General features: G+C 40.1%; 1 protein-coding gene across 1 annotated transcript; it reads right to left on the reverse strand.

The window, feature by feature from the left end:
- Positions 1 to 8,399: 8,399 nt before the first annotated feature.
- Positions 8,400 to 22,596, reverse strand: LOC132183968 (uncharacterized). The gene is made up of 10 exons (XM_059597446.1): positions 22,061 to 22,596; positions 14,946 to 16,032; positions 14,567 to 14,842; positions 13,430 to 14,464; positions 12,718 to 13,347; positions 12,052 to 12,641; positions 11,764 to 11,956; positions 10,933 to 11,637; positions 9,514 to 10,092; positions 8,400 to 9,114 (listed from the first exon to the last, which is right to left on the reverse strand). Exons 1-10 carry the CDS (start codon positions 22,594 to 22,596, stop codon positions 8,470 to 8,472), a joined length of 6,276 nt encoding a protein of 2,091 aa, XP_059453429.1. The 3' UTR covers positions 8,400 to 8,469.
- Positions 22,597 to 23,423: the final 827 nt, after the last annotated feature.

A 23,423-nucleotide genomic window follows, 5' to 3' on the forward strand; every position in this document is an offset into this window, starting at 1 on the left:
TTTTTTTTTTTCATTGAAACCTTTTCTCAAACACCTTGCAGCAACTTCGAAATGACCTCCTCATCCACCACAGCTAACCCAACCACGACCGATCTCACCCCAAATTCAACCACAACCAATATTACCCAAACACAGCAACCCATTCCCATCACCCAACTCTCAAGCTTTGCCCAATCCATTACCAAACTCAACAAAGGAAATTATATGACCTGGCGTGGTCTTGTAGAGCCCTTCCTCAAAGGTCACGACCTATATGGCTTCCTTGATGGCACCAAAACCCCACCAAGCCCACACACCCCCACCTCTCCAAACGGCACACCCACTGTCTCCACCGATCCATGGTGGCTTCGCCAAGATCAATTGATCCTCAGTATGCTCATGTCATCCATATCTGATGACATGCTGCCTCAAGTCCTTGGTTGCAAAACTGCCCAAGAATTATGGAAGACGCTTGATCAGACATTTACATCCGAGTCACAAGCCCGCACGTTGAACCTTCGACTTCAACTCACGACGGCTAAGAAGGGAAACCTGAGTGTTTCCGACCATTTCTATAAAATCAAACAAATTGTCGCAACTCTTGCCGTGGCCGGCCATCCAGTCAGTGACTCTGAATTCACAGCCTCTTTGCTCGGTGGTCTGGGTCCTGAATACGACCCCTTTGTGACCTCAGTCACCACGCGTGTAGAGCCCCTTTCCATGGATACTTTGTTTGGGCATCTTCTTGCCCATGAAGCTCGCCTTGCTCAGCACCATCAAATTGACCCCCTATCCAAACAGCCAACATCGCCGCTCGGAACTCCAATCCTCACCGTGGCCGTGACCATCACAGACGTTTCCCACGCTCCTCCGGCCAAGGGTTCCGTTCAAGGGGGCGTGCACATCAGCTCCAAGCTTCGGCTTCTAGAAGTCAGGGAGGAATGGGTCACTCCTCAAATTATCATCCCTCCATGGGCCCTCCCAGATCTAGCCCGCATGTGGGCTCTAGACCCACATGCCAAGTTTGTGGAAAATTGGGCCATTCTGCCCTAAATTGCTACCACCGTTTTGATCAAGCCTACCAGGCTACTGGCCCAAATTTGACAGCATACACAGCTGCATCATCCTCCTATAGGGACCTAAATTGGTATCCGGACACTGGTGCCACCCACCATGTCACCTCCGATCTCAACAACCTGAGCCTTCACTAGGAAACATATGATGGACCCGATGAGATCCAAGTGGGCAATGGTACCCGTTTGGCCATCAAAAACACTGGCATTTCTAAACTCTCTCCTCAATTTATTTTACGTCATGTTTTGCATGTTCCTAAAATTACTAAGAATTTACTTTCAGTACAAAAATTTAGTGCTGATAATAATGTTTCTATGGAATTTCACCCTTCTTATTTTTTTGTTAAGGATTGCATGTCCGGGAAAGTACTACATCACGGTCTGAGTAGAAATGGCTTATATCATTGGTTCCCTCCTTCAACTGCACCACCATGCATCTTTCTTAGTGAACGTACCACCTTTGTGAACTGGCACGCCCGCCTTGGACATCCTGCCGATCGCATAGTCCACCATGTCGTCTTCACTTTTAATCTTTCCGCTACATCCAATAAGAAGCCCATTGTTTGCCCTGCCTGTCAGCGCGGCAAAAGTCATCAGCTTCCATTTTCTCTATCTGAAAATAAATCAAGTGTCCCACTTGAATTAGTGTTTTCCGATGTTTGGGACCTTCCCCTCTTTTATTCAATAATGGTGCACGCTATTATGTGATATTTGTTGATCACTTTAGTAAATTTACTTGGTTTTACCCAATTACATGCAAATCTGATGTTTTCTCTATTTTTCCCAAATTTCAGGCTTATGTCGAACGCCTTTTTGATCGTAAAATCAAATCCATCCAAACGGATGGTGGTGGTGAATTTCAAAAATTACGTCATCTCTTTGCCTCTCATGGCATTCACCATCGGATTACGTGCCCACATACTCACCAACAAAATGGGTCTGTGGAACGTAAACACCGACATATTGTAGAAATGGGCCTCACACTCTTAGCCCATTGCTCCGCTCCACTTAATTATTGGGCTGAAGCTTTTCAAACAGCATGTTACCTTATTAATCGACTCCCTACACCCGTCCTTAACAATACATCTCCCTTTCAAAAATTGTTCAACCTTCGGCCTAACTACAACTTTATGCGAGTGTTCGGTTGTGCTTGTTGGCCTCATCTTCGGCCCTATAACAAGCATAAACTTGACTTTCGCTCCGACACATGCATCTTTATCGGCTATAGTCCCTCTCATCGTGGCTACCAATGCCTACACCCACCGACTGGACGCATTTATATTTCTCGCAACGTTATCTTTGACGAATCATCTTTTCCCTTCACTTCCATCTCCCCTCCCCCACACACTTCTTCTCCTCCCTCTCACACCACTATCTATCCTCCCCTCCTTCCCGACACCCCCATCCCCACATGTCACCCACTCTCTCCAAATCGCGAAGATCCAACCTCATTCCCTGTCATCCCGCCTACCCCTCCCACTCCTCCAACATCGAATCCTACTAACATCACTTCTTCTCCCTTGCAGGTTTTACCCGATCATTCGGATGCCCCGCCTGTGTTGCCTCCCCCTCAACATAGTATGCAGACTCGCTCGAAGAACAACATCTTCAAACCGAAGACTCTTCCCGACGGCCTCATCCGCTACTCGCTCCCTAAAGCTCTCATTGCTACCGCTAGCTCAGATGACATTGAACCTACCTCCTACACTACTGCCTCCAAGCACCCAGCCTGGCGTGACGCCATGAATATTGAGTTTGATGCCCTCCTCAGCAACGGCACTTGGACTCTCGTTCCTCAAACTTCCAAAATGAATGTTGTTGGTTGCAAGTGGGTTTTCCGTCTCAAACGCAAAGCTGATGGCTCTATTGATCGTCACAAAGCACGCCTAGTTGCCAAGGGTTTTCACCAACAACCAGGCATTGACTTTGGCGAGACCTACAGTCCAGTTGTCAAACCCACCACCATTCGCCTGGTCCTCTCCCTTGCCATATCTGCTGGCTAGCCCATCCGTCAAATTGATGTTCATAATGCCTTCTTACATGGCTGGCTCTCCGAGGATGTGTACATGGCTCAACCTCCTGGCTTCATCCACCCTCAGTTTCCTCATCATGTCTGCAAGCTCCACAAAGCACTCTACGGCTTAAAACAAGCCCCTCGTGCTTGGTACTCCCTTCTCAGCGATCGTCTTTTGGAGCTTGGATTCGTTGGCTCCCACTCCGACTCTTCCCTATTCATCCGTCGCACCCCTCCGGAGATCACTTATGTCCTCATCTATGTGGATGACATCCTCATCACCAGCTCCCTTCCTCAAGGGACAGACTCACTCCTGCAGTCCCTTCGAGATGATTTTGCTATCAAGGACCTTGGACCTCTCCACTACTTTCTTGGCATGGAAGCTATCTCCACCTCCGATGGAATTTTTTTATCTCAACAACGCTACATCCTTAACCTTCTCCGCAAGAGAAACATGTCCGAGGCCAAGCCTGTCAAGACTCCTATGTCTACAGCACACACCCTCACCCTACTAGCCGGAGATACACTCATTGATCCATCTCCCTATCGCAGCCTTGTCGGTGCCCTCCAGTATTTGTCCCTAACTCGACCCGACATATCTTTTGCCGTTAACAAAGTTTCTCAATTCATGCATCGGCCAACCTCCCTTCACCTGCAGGCTGTCAAACGCATCCTACGGTATCTTAAATCCACCATCTCCTATGGCTTGCTCCTTCGTCGCTCTCCATCTCACACCCTCCAAGCCTATTCGGACGCCGACTGGGCCGGTTGCCCCGATGATCGCAAATCCACCGGCGGTTTTTGTATCTTTCTTGGCCCTAATCTTATTTCTTGGTCCTCTCGCAAACAACGCACAGTTGCCCGCTCCAGCACTGAATCTGAATATCGCACCCTTGCTACCACTGCGACTGAACTTCTTTGGCTTCAATCTCTGCTCCGCGACCTTGGTATCTTTCTCCCTTCACCCCCAACCCTTTGGTGTGACAACATTGGTGCCACATACCTCTCTGTCAATCCTGCATTTCATGCTCGCACCAAGCATATTGAAATTGACTTTCATTTTGTTCGTGATAAAGTTGCGGCTAAAACACTAGCAGTACGCTTCATCTCAAGCAAAGATAACTTAGCCGACATCTTTACTAAACCCACTGCATCCTCTCCTTTTTCCCTCATGCGCACCAAGCTCAACATAGTATGCCACTTGTCTCGCTTGAGGGGGCGTAATGGAGAACCAAGCTCATATGGAAACAAATCCCACACGCCAGCCACACTTCAACCAACGGCTATAGCACACAAGGCAACCCACAGGACAGCCACAAATCAAGCAACGGCTACAACACACAAGGAAACCAAAATCAAATCAAGCAAATCATTCTAGAAAAGAAAACTCTCTTTCATTGTGTATTCCTTTGCCTAATTTGTAACCGCAAATACTTTGTATATATACCCAATCATAACAATGAAATAAGCAAGCTGAAAATATTCAACAAACATCTACTATTATATCCCTGAACTATCGTTCCCTACTCTGGGGGAGCAAATGCACTACTTTGAGGACCCAGACCCTCACAGAAGGGGCCCGCTGGTAAGAATTCTGATGATCCGATCCACACCCTCACAATCATCTCTCTCTCTCTCTCACTCACTCATCGGACACATACGTACTATAATTAATTTCTATTTTTACAGGACTTTCACCCGTCCTCCGAATTTAGTTATTGCTTCCCTCCAAGTAAGATAACCCAGGTGTGGTTCAGTCCTCAAAGTCGTGGGCACTCGGTGACAATTGACATACCACCAAATTTGTACAATGACAACAATTGGATGGGACTCGCTCTCTGTATTTCTTTTTCAATGGACGGGGATCCAGAAACCATCAATGACAATTGGGTTTCAAAAATTCCGCACTTCATATACAGTGTATTCCGAACGAGTGAAGCTGGTCTGGATGATTATGTCCTGATGTGGGAAACCAATAAAGCAGAAATCATATGGTTAATTGAGCTAGGCCGATTCATTTGTATAAACTACTAACCGGGTCACAAATTTAAGTACGTGTTGCGTCAGTGCAGCCGCATTGAAGCTTCATTTGTAAGTGATTGGCCAGGTGTGACGGTGCAGAAATGTGGGCTTCGTCTTTTGTACAAGCATGATCGGGTAGAATTTGAGCAAAAACTAGAACACTGCAACGCCTTGATTTTTGAATATGTGGATTCTATTGCTCAATTTAGATCTGATCTAGCAAAAATATGTGGCCAAAACCCAGATCATGATGTAGAAGTTGGACTCGTACCAACTGACTACTCTATGAAGGGCTTCTTGTCTGAAATATCTATAAGATCTATTGATCAAGCGGAGCCTGATCAACTCGACAAAAGTGACCTATTGGTAAGAAATTATATATCATGAGTATCTGAGAATTATATATATATATATATATATATATATTCAACTCGGCAAATATTACCATCTATATATTCATTTTACAGGACTTTGATGGATGCTCTGAATTCAACTTGTGTTTGCCTCCAAGAGAAATCCTACAGTGGTTCAGCCACCGTAGTATTGAGCCGTCAGTGAAAATTGATGTCCCCACAAATTGGTACGATGACAGTGGTTGGATGGGACTATTTCTATGTGCTTTTTTTTTCAGTCCATGAGGATCAAACGGCCATCCTTGAAAATCCCGATTCAGCAATTTCTCACCAACTAAATTGTTATTTGGAAAGCAATGTAGCTGCCCCGGAGCAAGGAGGAGTAGTACTCCATGTCCATGGCACCACTAAAGAAGAATTGAGGCGGCTATATATAAAAGATGAATTTCTTTGGCTGTCATATATTCCACGTGGGTCATTACCAGATTGGTTGAATCAATGCGGTTGCCTGGAGGCTTCATTCTTAAGCGATCGGCCAGGTTTAATGGCCCAGAAATGTGGGCTTCGTTTCTTCCACTTGCATGACGAGGAGTTCGAGAAAATAATATTCAGTTGGGGATTCTATCCATCAATACCTATTCCTGAAGGCGGCGAAAGTGGTGGACCACCGGGACCCTGCAATAATTATCAAAGCAACCGGACGGTAATTAAGAAACCATTCGAGTACTTGATTTATTTTCTCTCCTTTTCTTTATTAACAATTCTATTTTAATTTACAGGATTTTGATCCATGTCTTGTCTATAACTCTTGTTTTCCTCCAAATGAAATTTTGGAGTGGTTCAGCTATCGAAGTGATGAGCTCCAATTGACAATCTCTCTACCTCCGAATTTGGACAATGATCCTACTTTGATGGGACTTGCCTTCTGTGTTTCCTTCTCACTCGAAGAACATTGTACTCTTCCTGCTTGCAACCTTATTTGTCAGTTGGAAATCGCTGTTGGTCGTCTGAAACCTCCTCATATGTATTGCCTCACTAAAGAAGATCTCACGTTGTTACGGCTAGATGGATTCATTTGGCTGTCTTATATACCACTTGGGTTGTTTCCAAATTGGTTAATTAATCAGAGCAGTTTCATTAAGGCTTTAATTGAGACCGATTACCAAGGTTTGACCGTGCAGAGGTGTGGTTTCCGTCTTTTGTACCAAAACGATGAGATAGAGTTTGAGGAAATGGTAAGACAATTAAGCCAAACCCAAGAAATTATCGATCAATTAACGATTAATGCCAATGAAAAGACGGATGACAAAGCAGCTGAGGCCAGCACAAGTTGTACAACCAGCAGCTCTGATGGTCTGGGGCGTAAAGATAAGGGCAAGAGAATTGTAGAATAACCTCCCCACTACTTGGGCTAGCTGTTGCTTTTGTTAATTAGGGGGCTCTTCCTTCTACACTTCTAGTATGTCATCTATTCCTCTAGTGTTTCTATAATAATTCTATTAAAAGAAACTCATCGTTTGTACTGCCTAAATACATAAGAAACAATTTATTCTTCATAAAAAAGAAAGAAAAAAATGTCTACCAGAAAATGAATCTTCTCAATTCAAGTAAAATATATAGAGAATTTAGAGTTACATTCACCTTGTAATGAAGATTTTTGCCCATATTATTTAGTTTTTCGGAGACAAACTTTGTCCTGCTGTACATCGTTTGTGATTTCCAACTTCGGAGAAAGTTACCAAAATTATAAGAATAATTACTGTAATTCCCTATTATTCTTTGCAGTTAAGTGTACTTTCAATTCATTGCCAAATGCATTTTCATTTGGCCTGTTAGTTTAGTGCTTTACAGTCAATAGGGATTCTCGCATCACCAGTACTACAAGCAAGGACGGATATTTCCTCACATTTTGCTGCGTTGATTGCTTTAAGGAGAAACTGGAACCAAACAAAGGCTTGATAGAAACTTAAGAACAGTTTACTAGGATTAGTCCCAATTCTTCATCTCTTTATATATATATATATATATATATATATATATATATATAAAATAAAAGTAACACGTGATTTGTTGCACTCAGTAATGATAGATGTCCAGTCAATTTTTTACCGTGGCAAGCTCATAATATATGGGTTAACTACACTTACCCTCTTTAACTATCTTCTTTTTTGCAATATTTTTTCAATGTTTCAATATTTGCAAAATGCCATCCAATCCATCATTGGGTCCTAATGTCCCTCTTCTCTTACCCAAAATAACAAACATACTCTTTATAATATAAAAAAAGACTAGCATATATTGTTTTTCTGAATTTTCAAAAATAAACAACATACATGTCGGATACATGTAGAAGCAGCACATGGCGCATAGTGACCAGGGGCGGACCTGTACATAGGTCCCAAAATTTTAAAATTACCCTTAAAATTTAAAATTTTACTCTTAAAATTTATAGGTTTTTCCGAAATGTTCCCCCAAAAATTAAATTTTTACACTTTGTCCCCCACTCTTAATTGACTAGTTCCGCCCCCGATAGTGACCAATGTAGCATATCACATACTCTTTACATGTAGATTCACACTATTCAAGCTTTCTTCTGTAAGTAGGACAATGACACATGCATTGACAATGCTAGGTATATCTCAGAAAAACTAAATAATATGTGAATTATCTTTATGACAAAGTGGATGTAACTCTAAATTAAACCCTCGAGAAAATGAATCAAGATCTTTTATATTTCACTTAAAATGAAGAAGCTAGATTCATTTTATGGCGCCCAGATTAAATTTTATAGATCTAATCATAATTATAAAATAAATATAAATTATCAGCTGTGTCTAAGAAATTCTAGATAGGTGCCACCCAATCAAATACCGACATTTTTTCTGAAGAATATATTGTTTATGACGTATTTAGACAGTAAAAATGAAGAGTTTCTTTTAATAAACTCATGATAGAAACTAGAGGAATAGAGGACTTACGATAAATCAAGAAAGAATTAACAAAAGCAGCAGCCCAAGTAGACGAGAGGTTATTTTTCTACGATTCTTTTGCCCTTATCTTCAAGCCTCAGACCATCAGAGTTGCTGGTTGTACTGGGCTCAGTTGCTTTGTCCATGTGATTTTGCTTAACCTTCTTCGCATTGGCATGAATGACATCCCACACTTCTGACAACGATGATGTGCAGTGTCTTATTGTTTCCTTAAACTCTGTCTCTTTGTTCTGGTACAAAAGACGGAACCCACACTCCTTCACGGTCAAGCGTAGGCTGGTACAAAAGTCGGAACCCGCACTTCTGCAATAGGTCTTAATTGAAGCCTTAATGAAACTGCTCTCATTCAACCAGTTTGGAAACGAGCCACGTGGTATATAAGACAACCAAATGAATCCACCTAGCTGTAACAGCACGAGATCTTCTTTAGTGAAGTGATACATATGGAGACGTTCCAAACTTCCAATATCGGTTTCCAACCGACAAATAAGGGTGCAATCAACAGTACAATGCTTCTTGACTGAGAAAGAAACACAAAGAGCAAGTCCCATCCAAGTACAATCATCGTACAAATTTGGAGGTAGACGAATTGTCACTGGGGGCTTATTACTCCGATGGCTGAACCAATTCAGAATGTCATTTGGAGGAAAACAAGAGTTATAGACAAGGCATGGATCAAAGTCCTGTACATAAAATAGAAATATTGTGTATGATGAGTGAGAGTGAAAGAAAGGAGAGGAAATCAAATACTCATATATAGTTTTTTAATGAAAAATGCCGGGTTTTTCCAAATTTTCTCAGAAAGTTAGTTCTCAATGTGTATTAATTTATTGTGTCTGTATTTGAGAGGTTTGTGTCTCACATTGACAAAGTACAAATTACAAGAATAGTTAATATATCTAAGTGAACCCAAACTCAATAGTATAAATTTTTGGGCTAGAAGTAGTGTCTAATATATATGTATACTAACTTATTCTTCTTGTTTGGCTCCCTTGAGATTTCTCTCCCCAATGGTTACCAACTTTCTGAAATTAATTTTGAGACCTTACGGGAAGGTTGCTTTGGTTGCGAGGAAATAGTACCTTTTTCCAGGGTTGATTCTTAGCTCCACTACTTTCGCTTTTTGATGGATGGAATCCCCGATTTTCAGAAACCAAGCAGCAACGGAATATTATTTTCTCAAACTCCTCCATATCATGCGCGTGGAAGAAACGAAGCCCACATCTCTGTACCATTAAACCTGGCCAATCGCTAAAGAATAAAGCCTCCAGGCAAGTGCATTGATTCAACCAATCCGGTAATGACCCAAGTGGAATATATGACAGCCAAATAAATTCATCTTTTATATATAACCGCCTAAATTCTTCTTCAGTGGTGCCATGGACATGGAATTGTAGCTCCGGGCCAGCTACATTGCTTGTCAAATAACAAATAAGTTGGTGAGAAAATAATGCTGAATCGGGATTTTCAAGGATGGCAGTTTGATCCTCATGGACTGAAAAATAAGCACATAGAAAAAGTCCCATCCAACCACTGTCATCGTACAAATTTGTAGGTTGTACATCAATTGTCACTGACGACTCATTACTAGAGTGGCTGAACCAATATAGGATTTCTCTTGGAGGGAAACACAAACTGTATTCAGAGCATCCATCAAAGTCCTGCAAAATGAATGTATAGAAGGTGTGGTGTGGTGTGCATTAGTCAGGGAGAGAGACAAAGAAAGAGAGGGAGGGTTTATGGCAAAATTTGAAGAATGGCATGCATACTCATAATTTCTTACCAATAGGTCTCTTTTGCATAGTTGAGCAGGTCTTTCAAAGAATTCCAATGGGGAGAGAGAGTAGACAGTTGGGTTTTGCTCAATTATTTTGTCTCGATCAAGGATAAATTGATGCAAAGACTCCGCATGTTTAAAAATCAAGGCGTCGCAGTGTTTTAATTTTTGCTCAAATTCTACCTGATCATGCTGGTACAAAAGACGAAGCCCACATTTTTGCACTGTCACACCTGGCCAATCACTTACAAATGAAGCTTCAATGTGGCTGCACTGGCGCAACATATCCTTAAATGGCTCACCCGGTACGTAGGATATCCAAATGAATCGACCTAGACTAATTAACCACACAATTTCTTCTCTTGTGGTGCCACAAGCCCCGAAAAAATTATCCAGACTATCTATATTTGTTCGGAATTGACAATGTAGGAAGTGCCCAATTTTTGAAAGCCAAGTGTGAAGGATGGTTTCTAGATCCCCGCCAATGGAAAAACAAGCACATAGAGCGAGTCCCATCCAATTGTTATCATTGTACAAATTTGGTGGTATGTCAATTGTCACTGAATACCCCGAATTTTTATGACTGAACCACTCTTGAGTTACTTTACTCGGAGGGAAGCAATAATTATAATGCATGGACGGATGAAAGTCCTGTAAGATAAAAATAGTGTCGAATCAGAGAGAGATAATTGTGAGGATGTGGATCGATCATTAGAATTCTTACCAGCGGGCCCGTTTTGTAACCCGTGTCGTAGAAGCGATGGTGTGGGTGTGGGTGTGGATCCCCCTGAGCAATGGGCAACATTCTTTTCTTTTTCCTTGTGCAAATGGGCAACCTTTTATCATCATAAATGGTCAATCTTTCACAGACTGCGCCCTCCATACAAGAGCTACGTATGTCCTTCAAATAGACATCAACCGAGGTTATGAGTTGTACAATTGTACGATTAAACTCTTCCATATTTTGCCGGCCTACAAGACCAACCCCACACTTGAGCGCTGAGACATCTGGACTATCGCTTAGAAACCGGAACTCAGCCCAAGTGACTTGACTCCAGTGATGTGAAAACGCCCCACGTGGAATGAACAACACCCACAGGAATGCACGTTGGTATAACGAAATTAATACCTCGTCTTCACTGATGCTATACTCCCATAACGGACTCATGCAACCAAGGTTGGTTTCCAAATGACACATGAAGCGATGAGGAAATCCCGAATCCAAATTTATGGCAGTTGGATGCTTGTGAAATGAGAAAACAGCACACACAGCAACTCCCATCCAATCAGGATTATTATACAAATTTGGAGGTAGCGGCATTCTCACTGTGGGCCTATCTCTCTGATGGCAGAACCACTGTGGGATTTCACTTTGAGGAAAACAATGTCTGAATACGGCGCCGATAACGTTAACGTTGTAGTAGTAGTCCTGAAAAACACTTGATTAGAAATTAATGTTTGTGTATGGTACAAAAAACAAAAAAGAAATTAATGTTTATGTTCAGTTTGTGCGTGCGTGTGCGTTAGAGAGAGAGAGAGAGAGAGAGAGAGAGACCTGCATGTATGTTTTGAACCAATATTCAAGGATGGCTATTGACGAAGTACTTCCACATTGCTCATCCCGTAACGGTACGGCTAAAACTAAAGATGTTGAATTGCTTGAAGTGCCTACTTGATTTGAAAATGTTTCGGGTGAAGTACAACCCTCCTCTGCTACATTTTCAATAAGCTCTGGCATGGGAGGCTTCCTGCAAAATATATAAGAATATCTATATATTTCACAATTCGCTTATTCAAGCAATTAGTATGATAAGAAAATTGTTTCCAGTGAACATTAATTTACCTTTGCAATGAGAAAGAGCAACTAAAATCTTTTCCATGGTCGCAGCCTTGTAGTTCTACAACTTGAGCAAAAAGATTTCGGTAATAAGATTCATGATACTCATCTGGGCACTCTAACATGCACTGGACTAACGTTTCCACAGACTCTTCAATATCTTCCTCGTATACAAGACGGATTCCACACCTTTCAACCTTCACTACACCGGCGTTATTGCTTTGGAATGAGGCCCAAAGCTCGCTACACTGATTCAACCCAAATAGCACGCGTGGTATATAAAATACCAAAAGTCGACGTGACCCGGAAAAAATGTCTTTAGACAGCGGAAAGGCCATGTAAGGTGCAGAAGGAGCTTCCCCGACAGAAAGACCAGAAAAACTTAAAATAATTGTTGAATCCTGACCAGAACCAGCTGGGTGCTTGTACACAGAATACAGAGCATATACAGAGAATCCCATCCATCTCGTATTGTTATGCAAATCTGGAGGCAGCTGCATTCTTATGTCGGACACAAAATTTTGATCACCGAACCATCTGGGAATCGAAATACGAGGAAAGATATAATCGTACCAGTGGTTCCGTGCTGGGTCTCCCTGTAAAATACAAACTGTGAGAGAAAAATAGATACACAAATTTTATGTTTTTCAGTGAAGAAATATAGGGAGAGACCTGATACAATATTGAAAGCAGAGTCTTAAGCTCTCTTTTCAGCCTGGGCTTCGAGTCACTTTCACCAATATTGGAATAGTCCATATGACAGTTTATGAATTCTTGATGACGTTGAAGTACGTCATCAGGGCGCCCGAAAAGTCCCTGGCTCAAATTTTGGACAAACTCTACCATATCTTCCTCGTATACTAAACGTGCACCGCACAGTTTAATCTCAACATTTGGGTTGTTGCAGGTAATTGAAGGGCTAATGCAGCCACGTACATCTAAACGTTCCCTACACCTTGCTTGCGATATATATAGCCAAAGTCCAAACGAGCCAGGCCGATCGTACTTGTGAGGGAAGGTAAACACCAGGGGAGAATCTACAACACCTCCATCCATGTCCAAGCGACATATAAACTCATGAGAACATTTTGAATCTTGAACAGCAGAGTCCTCATTGTTCAAATTTTTATCGACTTCAAAAACAGTACACAACGCAATTCCTCTCCAACTGCTATTTTCATACAAGTCGGGCGGTAGCGGAATTGGTACAGATGACCCTTCTCGGTTCTGATGGGTGAACCACTTTGGAATTCGAGTTTGACGCAAAAAGCCATGAAATCCTTCGCTTTGATCAATTTTCTCCTGCAAAATAGTACACGGGAAAAAGTAAAAACATTTTCAGTGAGTGAGAGACAGAGAGGGAGAGAGAGAGAGAGAGAGAGACCATTTGCTCATCCATGAATCTTTGCCACAATGGCTGTAAGTGTATATTTCGCACATTAAGTGTCTCATAAACAAGCTCGAATTGGTCGGAAACAGTACTAAGTTTGCATTCTTCATCGTCCCCCAAGCTGAGGCAGTTAATAAACGTGAATCCTGTTTCACCTGAAGTCCACACTATAACTTGATTTGAATAATTTTCCAATGAAGTGCATTCTCGTGCCATTACAGATTGTGTACTTAACGGAATATTTGTCAATGATTTAAGCCTGCTACAATTGTCCAAGTAAAGAAATTTAAGCTTGGAAAGTCGAGAAACGCTGTCAGGCAAGGATGTAAAATGGTTTTTGCTCAAATTTAGAGACTGCAGTGAAGATAAGCAACTAAGATTATCGAGGAGAGCCCCATCATCCAGATTGCAGTCACTTAGATCTATAGATACTAATGAGCCTAAACCTGACAAAGACGGGGGCAACAAGAAGTTGGGCTCTGGTTCAGGATGCTGTGCAATAAAGAAACAATATGTGCATAGAGCGATGAGGCCCAAGGAATGCCATGATTTATGTGGTTGAACCTTGCATCCAGACAGAATGAGAGTTTGAAGAGATGTCAAACTACAAATGACACTCGGAAAACCTGATAAGTTGTTGCAGTCTTGAAGATTCAATAAGGTGAGACCAGTTAGATGCTCAATTGATAATGGTAGTTCCTCTATGGCAGTCCCACCCAAATAAAGCTCCGACAAACGTGTCATACTTCTTTCAATCTCTGGAAACTTATTGAGTCTTGAACAGCCAGATAAGATAAACACTTCAAGAGATTCCAAATTGAGCTCTCGTGGAAGGCTATCAAGACATTTGCAATCTTTCAGATTTAATAGAGTAAGACGCTTGAGAACTCCAACAGATGGGTGAACCTCATACAATCTTATGCAACCTTGAAAAATCACCCTCTCAAGATTTGCAAGTTTGGTGAAGTCCGGAGTCTTGATTAAGTTTTGTGAGTCACTAAGGTCCATGACTTTTAGCTTGCCTAAGTTCTGCGACAAAAGAATGAAAAAATATTTAGGAAATTAAGCTGTCAAGAACCTCATCATTAAAAACAAACAAAAAAAAAACACTTGCATAAGTAAAAATCTTACACTAAATCCCTTGGGTAGTTGCCTAATGTGGCTGCGAGGCATAATGAGTTCAACAAGTTTGTCTGGTTGAAAGCTCCTTGGCAATGACTTCAAAGGATATTCATGCCATTCCATCAAACGTAACTTATTGGAAAGATAAGAGAGGCCTCGAGGAAGTTGCACATTATGAATTTGAATAAATTTTAGGTTTTCCATCTTTGAGAAAGCTTCAGCATTCAGATGTTCTTCTTTATGTGGGGGCGTGTTTAGCATTATGCCTTCAACCGCTGTAGTTCCCTAATATATAACCAAGAACAATGAAATTAGCTAATGTAGCAAAGATTTGCAAGATTGTAGAAATATATGCCCTAAGTTATGTCTATAATACTAATTCACTTACGGTGTTCTTCTTTAGTACATGATGGACATCTTTCCAAAGCCATAACCTACTGCGTCCTCCTGGCTCTTGGGATTCTTGATGAACAATTTCCCAACCCATTTCTTGTAATAAATTATGCATCCACAATTTTCTCTCTAAAATAGTAATGAGAGATTTGTCCACAAGAGTTTCTATATCAATCTTTGGGTGGTAACTGGAACCTTGTAATATATCTGCTACTCGATCTTCGTCCTCCCCTTGGAAGAAACACGCAATATGTAAAAAAAGTTTTTGCTCTGTTTTGTCCAGTCCATCAAAACTGATTTTAAGTATATCCTGAATTCCTTTGGTTCTAGGTATTGCTTTTAGTTTATCCCGAGCCGCTTTCCATATATCTATTCTTTTACCAAACAGGGAGGCACCCAAAACTTCAAGAGCTAAAGGAAGGCCTTTAGCATAACTTACAAAGTCATTGCACAAATCTGAAAATTCTTCTTCATAATGAGGTTTGTTGAAGGCTTTCCAACTAAAGAGTTGCAAAGCATCAGATGCGTTCATTTTTCTTGCCTTGTATATGTTTTGCACTCCATTCTTTGTCAACAATTGGTAATCTTTAGTAGTGATGATGATCCTACTTCCTGCGCCATACCAATCAAGGTTTCCTGCTAGTGTTTCTAACTGTTCTTCTTCATCCACATCATCAAGAATGATAAGAACCTTTTTCTTACGTAATCTATTGCTTGTTAAATAGATTCGCTGACCCATATCCCATTCACCTCTTCTACTTGCCAACTTCATATCCATGAGGAGTTGGTCTTGTAAATCAGCTAACTTAAATGTTCTAACATTTCTAAGTAAGCTGCTAACTTGAAATTCACGACGGATCCTTTTAAAAACTTCTTCTACAAGAGTTGTCTTACCAATTCCACTCATCCCGCATATACCTATAAAGCGAACATCATCCGACGCCATATCTATATACAAATCCACAATTTCCTCAACACGAGACTCTATTCCAATAAGGCCATTCTTATAAACACTAGAGGGTGTATCATTCAATTCATGAAATATATTTTCAACAATGCGTTTGATAACCTTTGACTCATACCTATAAGAAAGAACGAAAATCTTTTGGTTAGTCAATGCAAAATGCAAATCATGCAAACCCAAAGGAGATATGTAAGTATGGGTGTTTTGCTTGTTCATCCCAAAAAAGAGAGCTCTAAAATTGAATACAACAACTGATGTAGAGCTGATGTGGCAGCCTGTGTGCAAAAATAATTGACATGTATTGTCACATTAAAGGATATCCTAACTGAGTAGTGTTATACACCACACCCGGTATGAGTGAACTGTACACGATGGGAGAACAATACATACGATTTTGAAAAAAAAAAAAAAAATCGTTGTTTTCAAATTTTGTTTATCTTTTCTTTTTAAATCCATACGTACTAGTACTCATGCGGGGTGGTGTGTATAGCACTACTCATCCTAACCCTACCCTATATAAGTGTACCACGTTCAAAATAAAGTTAGAAAGTTTTGCAAACTATCTTTCTTGTGTGGTCACGTCTTACTTTCTTTCTTTCTTTTTTAGGTTGTGCGACTCATCCCTCTCTCTGTTCTTTCTTCCCATACACGCTTTTATTTCCATTGGTGTGTTTGTTTCGTGAATCTTGCAGGTTGACGGTGGACGGTATCATCTATGCAAACGTTGCTGGTGGGTGGCGTTGTTTTTTGCAAGCATATGAGAAAGTTTTCGGGTGGCATGGGTTGCACCAACAACACATGTCGAACTTTCTTTGCTTGGTGAAGTCCTTGATCGAGTGCATCTCATAATGAATTATGTGTCCCAAAAATTGAACAACATGGTTTTCAGTTTTTTAATGTGAAGAGTATATATTAATGTTAACTTTTTATTTCCAAGCAATTACAAAGGGAGAAAGGAAAGGGAAAGTAGAAGATACAGTGCATACATCAAACATTCAACACAAAATAAGGTGGGCAACACAACAAACACCCAAAGAACCAAGCAGTACAGTGCATAAAGGTCCTAAAACTATTAAGGATGAGCCAAAAACTTGACTCAGTACTGTTGTTTTACCATGGCTCACTGACCTAGAGCAAGGCTGCCCCACTCGGCAGTTTGATGCGGCAGTCTACTACCTAAAGAAGCAACAGAGTAGCAAGTGATCTTGAAAGCCACAACTGAAAAAATAAATTTTTTTAAAAAAAAAAAAAAAAAAAAAAAATCACTGGTGCTAGCCAAAACTTAACTGATTGGCCAAGTCATCACCTTGATGTCCTACAAGAGAGGAACTCAACAATGATAGCATAGAAAATGTTGAGATTTGTGGAGAAATAAGAAATATGAGAGTAAACTGACGGAATTACTAGTGGTTTGATGTTAAACACCTACGTCCACCACTCTAAATTGCCCTAAGGGCAACATTGTGTTCTCATTAACTTGATTGGTTATAATACAAAGGTCCATATTTATAAGGTAATGAGAAATACAAGTATAGTAATCAAATTACAATCTCAAGATTTGATTATAATTAACCCATAAATAGATATTATTTCAAGAGGTTTGATACGGACGCAACACAAACTTAACTCATGGCCAACTTCTCTCCTACGTGTAAAAAAAAAAATTGAATTTTAAATCAAACAAATTGTCTTTTTTCCCAAATTTTCAAAATCTCAAAATCCTCTCTATCAATTTTTTTTTTTTTTTAAATGACACGTAGGAGAGAAGTTGGCCATAAGTTGGATTTATGTAGTAACATTAACATTTTCCTTATTTCAATATTAACCAAATATATAATATACGAAAAATATATTATATTTTCTATATATTCTAACATCCCAGCAAATTCAAGGTGAAAGATTTTGAAAGCTTAAATTTGAAAATATAAACAGAGGGATTTTTTTTTTCCTTTTGTGGAGACGGTGATTGCCAGAAATTGGTCGGAGACGGTGGCTTATAAACTAAGGCCAACGGTGAAAACTAACATATGACTCTGCCGGAGGAGACAACGCCTGATAGGCAGCCAGCAACGACGGTAAATGGTAGCATTGGTGGCTGGTGATAGGGCCAACATGGGCCGGAATGCAGAGCTAACTTGGGTCAAAAAAAAAAACTCAGCCGACATAGGCCAAAATCTAAAAACTGGGTTGACTTAGGCCAAAACAACAAATGAGCCCACTTGGGTACTCGAATCCAACACGCATGAATCAAGTGTGAGCTGGTCCACTTAGGGAGTTAACGGATTGGCTGACCTAGATCAGTCTCGAAATGGCCGACTTGGGCCAATAACTAAAAGGGCTGACTCATGCCAAAAACCAAAAAGGGGCCGACTTTGGCCTAGAATCGAAAAGGGGTTAGCCCACTTGGGTGGTTAACGAGTCGGCGTACCGAACCTAACTCAGGCGTGATGTGGTCCACTTAGATTAGCTATCGGATTTATTCTTCTTCTTTGAGCTTGAAGACAGTCTGAACTCGTTCAACCGGGTCAAATGGCATGAAACTGGTCTGAACCAGACTTGACCCACTGAAACGGGATGAAAATGCACTAAACCGATTTGAGAATCAATGAACCGGCTTTGAACCGAATGAAACTCACTAAAAATTGCCTGAACAAACCTAAAAATATCAGAACCAAGGTTGAACCTGTAACACCTCGGTCCCATATTAGGAAGATGATAAGAAGCCCACATAAAGTTGGTGGTTTATAAAGGTAGTCATGGGTGTTAAGTCTCACATTGCCTAGTTACTAGGTGAAACTAAGCTTTATAATGAATTCTAGGGAAGTTTCAAATTGACTAGTCATTTTAGGGTAATAGCGCAGATGCGACTAACGTTTTTCCCTGGGTTGTTATAGAACCGGTATGAATCAGGCTTGAAATGGCCTAAATCCAAGGGAATCAAGATGATATCAACTGAAATCGGTTTTGAACTAGGTTGTAACTGGTGGACCAATTCACTGAATGGTTTGCTTGGGTTGAGCTAATCCGATACCCATGTAATAGGTTGAATGGGTTGATCGGGTTGTAGGGGATCAGATTTGGCCAAAATGTCAAAAATGATTTATTAAAAACAATTGTGTTTAAACCAATAAACACTACATTAATCTTTCTAAAGAGTTTTTAGAGTTCCACCTTTTTAGATAAATGTTTTATTTTAAAAACAGCCCAAAAAGTCAATTTTAGTTTCTGGCCAAACGTTCGCTGAGGGACCACCAAATATTCATACCCAACCCTTAGTGCGAACTTTTACCTAGGGACCAGACCGTTGCCTAGGTTGTAAACCATTAGGCATTGACCAAACATTCGACTAGCAACCCTAAAACTATTGTGTAATAGTATATTGAACGTTCGCACATAGTACACTGAACATTCGATGATAATCTGAAAAGCAATTTTAATCCATTCTCCACATTTTCAGACTAATGCACGCCCCTCCCTATATAAATACCACTCTACAAGTTTTGAGAGGACTTATAAAGGAGAAGTCAGAGGTCTGTTTTGCTAGCACTAGGTTTGATTAGAATTAGTAGCTCCCAGTCTATGTTTGATGTTAATATACACTGTATGATATCTCATATCTGTCAATTTCACCTCCTACCCTAGAGGAGACTACAACCACATGTAGTAACAAAACTACAATAGAACCAAAAAAGTGAAACAATTCAACAACTCCAAGGTCAAAGTGAAGGCCTTGTCAACTCCGCCATCACCACCATTCCTTGCTTTTTCATTCACCCACCTAAGACACTCTTCAACCTCAAACCATGTGGCTAGTGTTGGAGCACGTTGTGGAACGACTCTTAATTGCCAACGTTTCCTTTTTATAGTTCATGGTCAACAAGTAGCAAAAGATGTTGGGGACGCCACATCTTCGAGGATGCCACATCCAGACGGCACAATTTGCTGGACAATCTGTCCTTAGAGCTTGTTTGAGGCGTTCAGATTAAAGTTTTTCTTGTAGCCACGTTTAACCTAGGTCAATCCAAGCGACGGGTATAAGCATGAACCAGACCTGGAGACCAAGTATCGAAGTTGGAGCATGGTTTCTGACTAAGTGAAAACCATTCAATTAGGGTTTCGAACGGCAAACTATTGGGAGAAAGTTAAGGTTAACAGAGCTAGAGTCTATGGTGGTCGACTAACGCCGGGCAGAACTAAGATTGTTCCGACAGATTATAATAGCAGCAAAAACGTGGCATAGTGGGTTCGCAATAGCAAACAATAATAGAATCACAACTCTTCTTAAACCAATATTTTATCAAGAAATCAAGGCAAAGAGGATAGAAAATCACTCATAGAGTGTTTCATATTGATAAATTAATCAAAATACATAAACTTTGCCTCTTACATATTAGGTATGCTGTATTTATAACAATAAGCAAACTTCGAGCAAAAGTAAGCCTAAGCCTATTATGGAAATTTCTAGAATAATAAAGGAAATTATTACAATATTCCATTTTTAATATTCAATTCTTAGTTTCTGCTGCTATTATACGCTGTCGAAACAATCTTAATTCTGCCCGGCATCAGTTGGTATTAAAGCTTAACATTTTCTTGGGGTGAATTTTTTTCATTAATTTTTCATGACTCGTGGTTGTGGTCGGCGTGGGCAGGTTCCGAATGAGGAAGTCACCTACCATGAGCGCTGTGTACAAGACGTGATGATAAAAGACTTGCAGAGGCAGGTTGCGGAGTTAACTCAGCGTCTAGCGACCCAAAACTTGGAGATGTATTGCGATATTGACGGTCGCAATTCAGAATCCAATTATCCTAATTGGAAAAGGAAGACCTAATCCTAATAGAAAAGGGAAAACATAATCGTAATGAAAAAGAAAACTCAATCCTTATTTAAAAAGAAAATTAAAATACATATGCATAATTAAAATAACAGTTTTCTCAATTTTCTCCTGCATCATCGACCATGGCAATGGTGCTAGTGGCATGAGAGACTACGGTAGTCAGGTTTGGGCGTGGAGGAGGAGGAAAAAGGTTGTGCGTAATTGTTGAAGGCGGCTTAGTGTGGTAGGACTAAATTGTTTTCCACTATTTTGATCTCTTAGATTTCATTGATGTGGCAATATTTGAGCCACAAATTGGAGGAAATGGAAGCTAACTCAAATGGAGGTGAGCTTCTCTCGAGATGAAATTCAATGTTTCTGGTATATTTGTATTTGGGCCTTTTGAATGATTTGTATTTGGGCCTTTTGAATGATTATAGTGTTCTGACTTAGTTGTGTAAAGAATTTACCCAGGTAATGTTATAATCTCTGGATAAAGGGATTAACGTGTATAACAAATATGTTAAGAGGTTTTTAATAGATGTTTTAGCGGCACCACGCCTTTTTGGGTTTGAAGTCTGATATTAAATATCTAACTTGTTGGCATTTGCGACTATTTGTCTTTGTTAAATTTTCTAAAAAGAAATAAAATAATAAATTTTAACTTAAATGTTCTTGTTTAGGAGAGTTTTTATAATTTTTTGATTTTTTATGTATGAAATGTAATTTGCCAATTAAGTTGTGAGAGCATTTAAGTTAATAGAAAATAGTTAATTTATTATTCTAACACTTCTCCTCACATGTGGGTTCAAATTTCTCACCCAACATGTGAAATATTTAACTTAAATATTAATGAGTAAATTGTAGAATAAAGTTCAAACTCAAAACTCCTGTTTGGATACAATAAAAATTTTGCTGAGAAAGATTTTGCATTCACCCGGTTAGATGGGATATGTACAATGTAACAGAAAAGGAGAAGAATGAGGAGTAGATCATGGGTAGAAGACATGAGGAACATTGCTGGACTTTACTAAAAACATAAGGATGCCAGCTATCTATCACCTAATCCATGGGGATTTTGAATTTGTTCTGATGGTTTTGAATCTGGAGTGCTATCAAGGACACTGTATAATTATCTCCCAACTTATTTGTAAATTTCACTTCATCTTCGACCAAACATGCTAGCAAAATATATATATTTAGTGCTGTTTGTAAAACTCCATATACACTTATAGCAATAACCACTAAAAAAAAAAATTATAGTAATAAGGGTCTATTTTGCAGTCAAGGCAAGAAAAAATGATTGACTAGACGATCAGTAAATGTTACCCATCCTTCTTTAAATGGCGTCCGGAGAGATCGGCAACTTCTCTCAAAGCAGCTCTCCACGTTTGCACTATCTCTATGTTCTCCTTGTTCTCCTTGAAGCGTTCCTCATGTTTAGCAAAGGCATTAGCAAAAGTGTCCGTTTGATACCGCACAACGCTAGGATCCAAGTAGTAGAAAACAGGCAAGACTCTCATCCCTCGCTTTTTCATGCATTCAACAATCTTTGCAAGTTCTTCCAAGCACCATGAGGAAGACGCATAGTTTCTTGACAAAATGATGACTGCCATTCTCGATGTCTCGATTGCATCCAAGAGTTCCGGTTTAATTGGTCTTCCCATCTCAAGTTCCTCATCGTCCCTAAAGGTGACGACCCCTTTCTCAACCAAAGCATCATATAGATGATCAGTAAAACTATAGCGGGTGTCTTTACCTCTGAAACTGAGGAAAACTTCGTATTTCCATTGGGGTACTTTAGACAAAGAAGAGTAAAGAGTAGTTGATGGGGCAGTTTGAGTTCTATTGCTGGTGGAAGCCATGGGATGGGAGATTCATGAAAGCTTAGAGTTAACTCATGAACTCAGTAATGGGTAGAAGCAAGCAGACTGTACCATAACTTTGCTTATATCAAGAGAATCTTCAATCCTTGACTCGAAGCGTCACCGGAATGCACGAAGACAGCAAGCAAACAAGAAATTTCCCAGCTAGTTTTCCTAGTCAACCTTTCATGTGACTACCCACTAAACTAGTGAGGTCCTCCACTATACTTTTTTCTTCTTGGATTTTTTTTTTATTATTATTTTTGTAAGCACTTACAGGGAAAAGTGAGAGGGAGAATTATTGGATTTGCTCTCCTATTTCTTTGTTTAGATTTTTATTGCTTGCCGACACGGTGTTTTATAATAGAGTATATTATTATACTTATGTATTTTAACTTAATTATATTATATTAATTATTCAGTCTATTACAATACTAATTCTTCCTTCAAACACTACCTAACGGTTTGGTTTATTACACGGGACATGAACCCATAGATGCCGTTACCGGTCGAACAAAACAACGGTGTTCGCTTGATTCCCTACGTACGTCGGCGTCGAATTTAACGGTTACTTTCAGAAAATGACTCGGTCAGAGTCATACACTTGGTATATATAACTTATCCTGGATAAAACTTTCCCTGGCTGCCACCCTCCTAGCAAAGAGACAAACTTGACTGGATCTAAAAAGAAACTATATTTTAGCTTGGGGAAATGCGAGAATCAATCACTTCCCCCACAATTTTCTCATCAAAGGTGGCAAGCTCACTTACAATATTTTATTATTTTTTTTCAAATAAATATAAAAATATAGAAAAGTTAATAAAAA

The sequence above is a fragment of the Corylus avellana genome, chromosome ca6 (genome assembly GCF_901000735.1).
Source record: "Corylus avellana chromosome ca6, CavTom2PMs-1.0".
In the NCBI taxonomy this organism is placed as follows: Eukaryota; Viridiplantae; Streptophyta; class Magnoliopsida; order Fagales; family Betulaceae; genus Corylus; species Corylus avellana.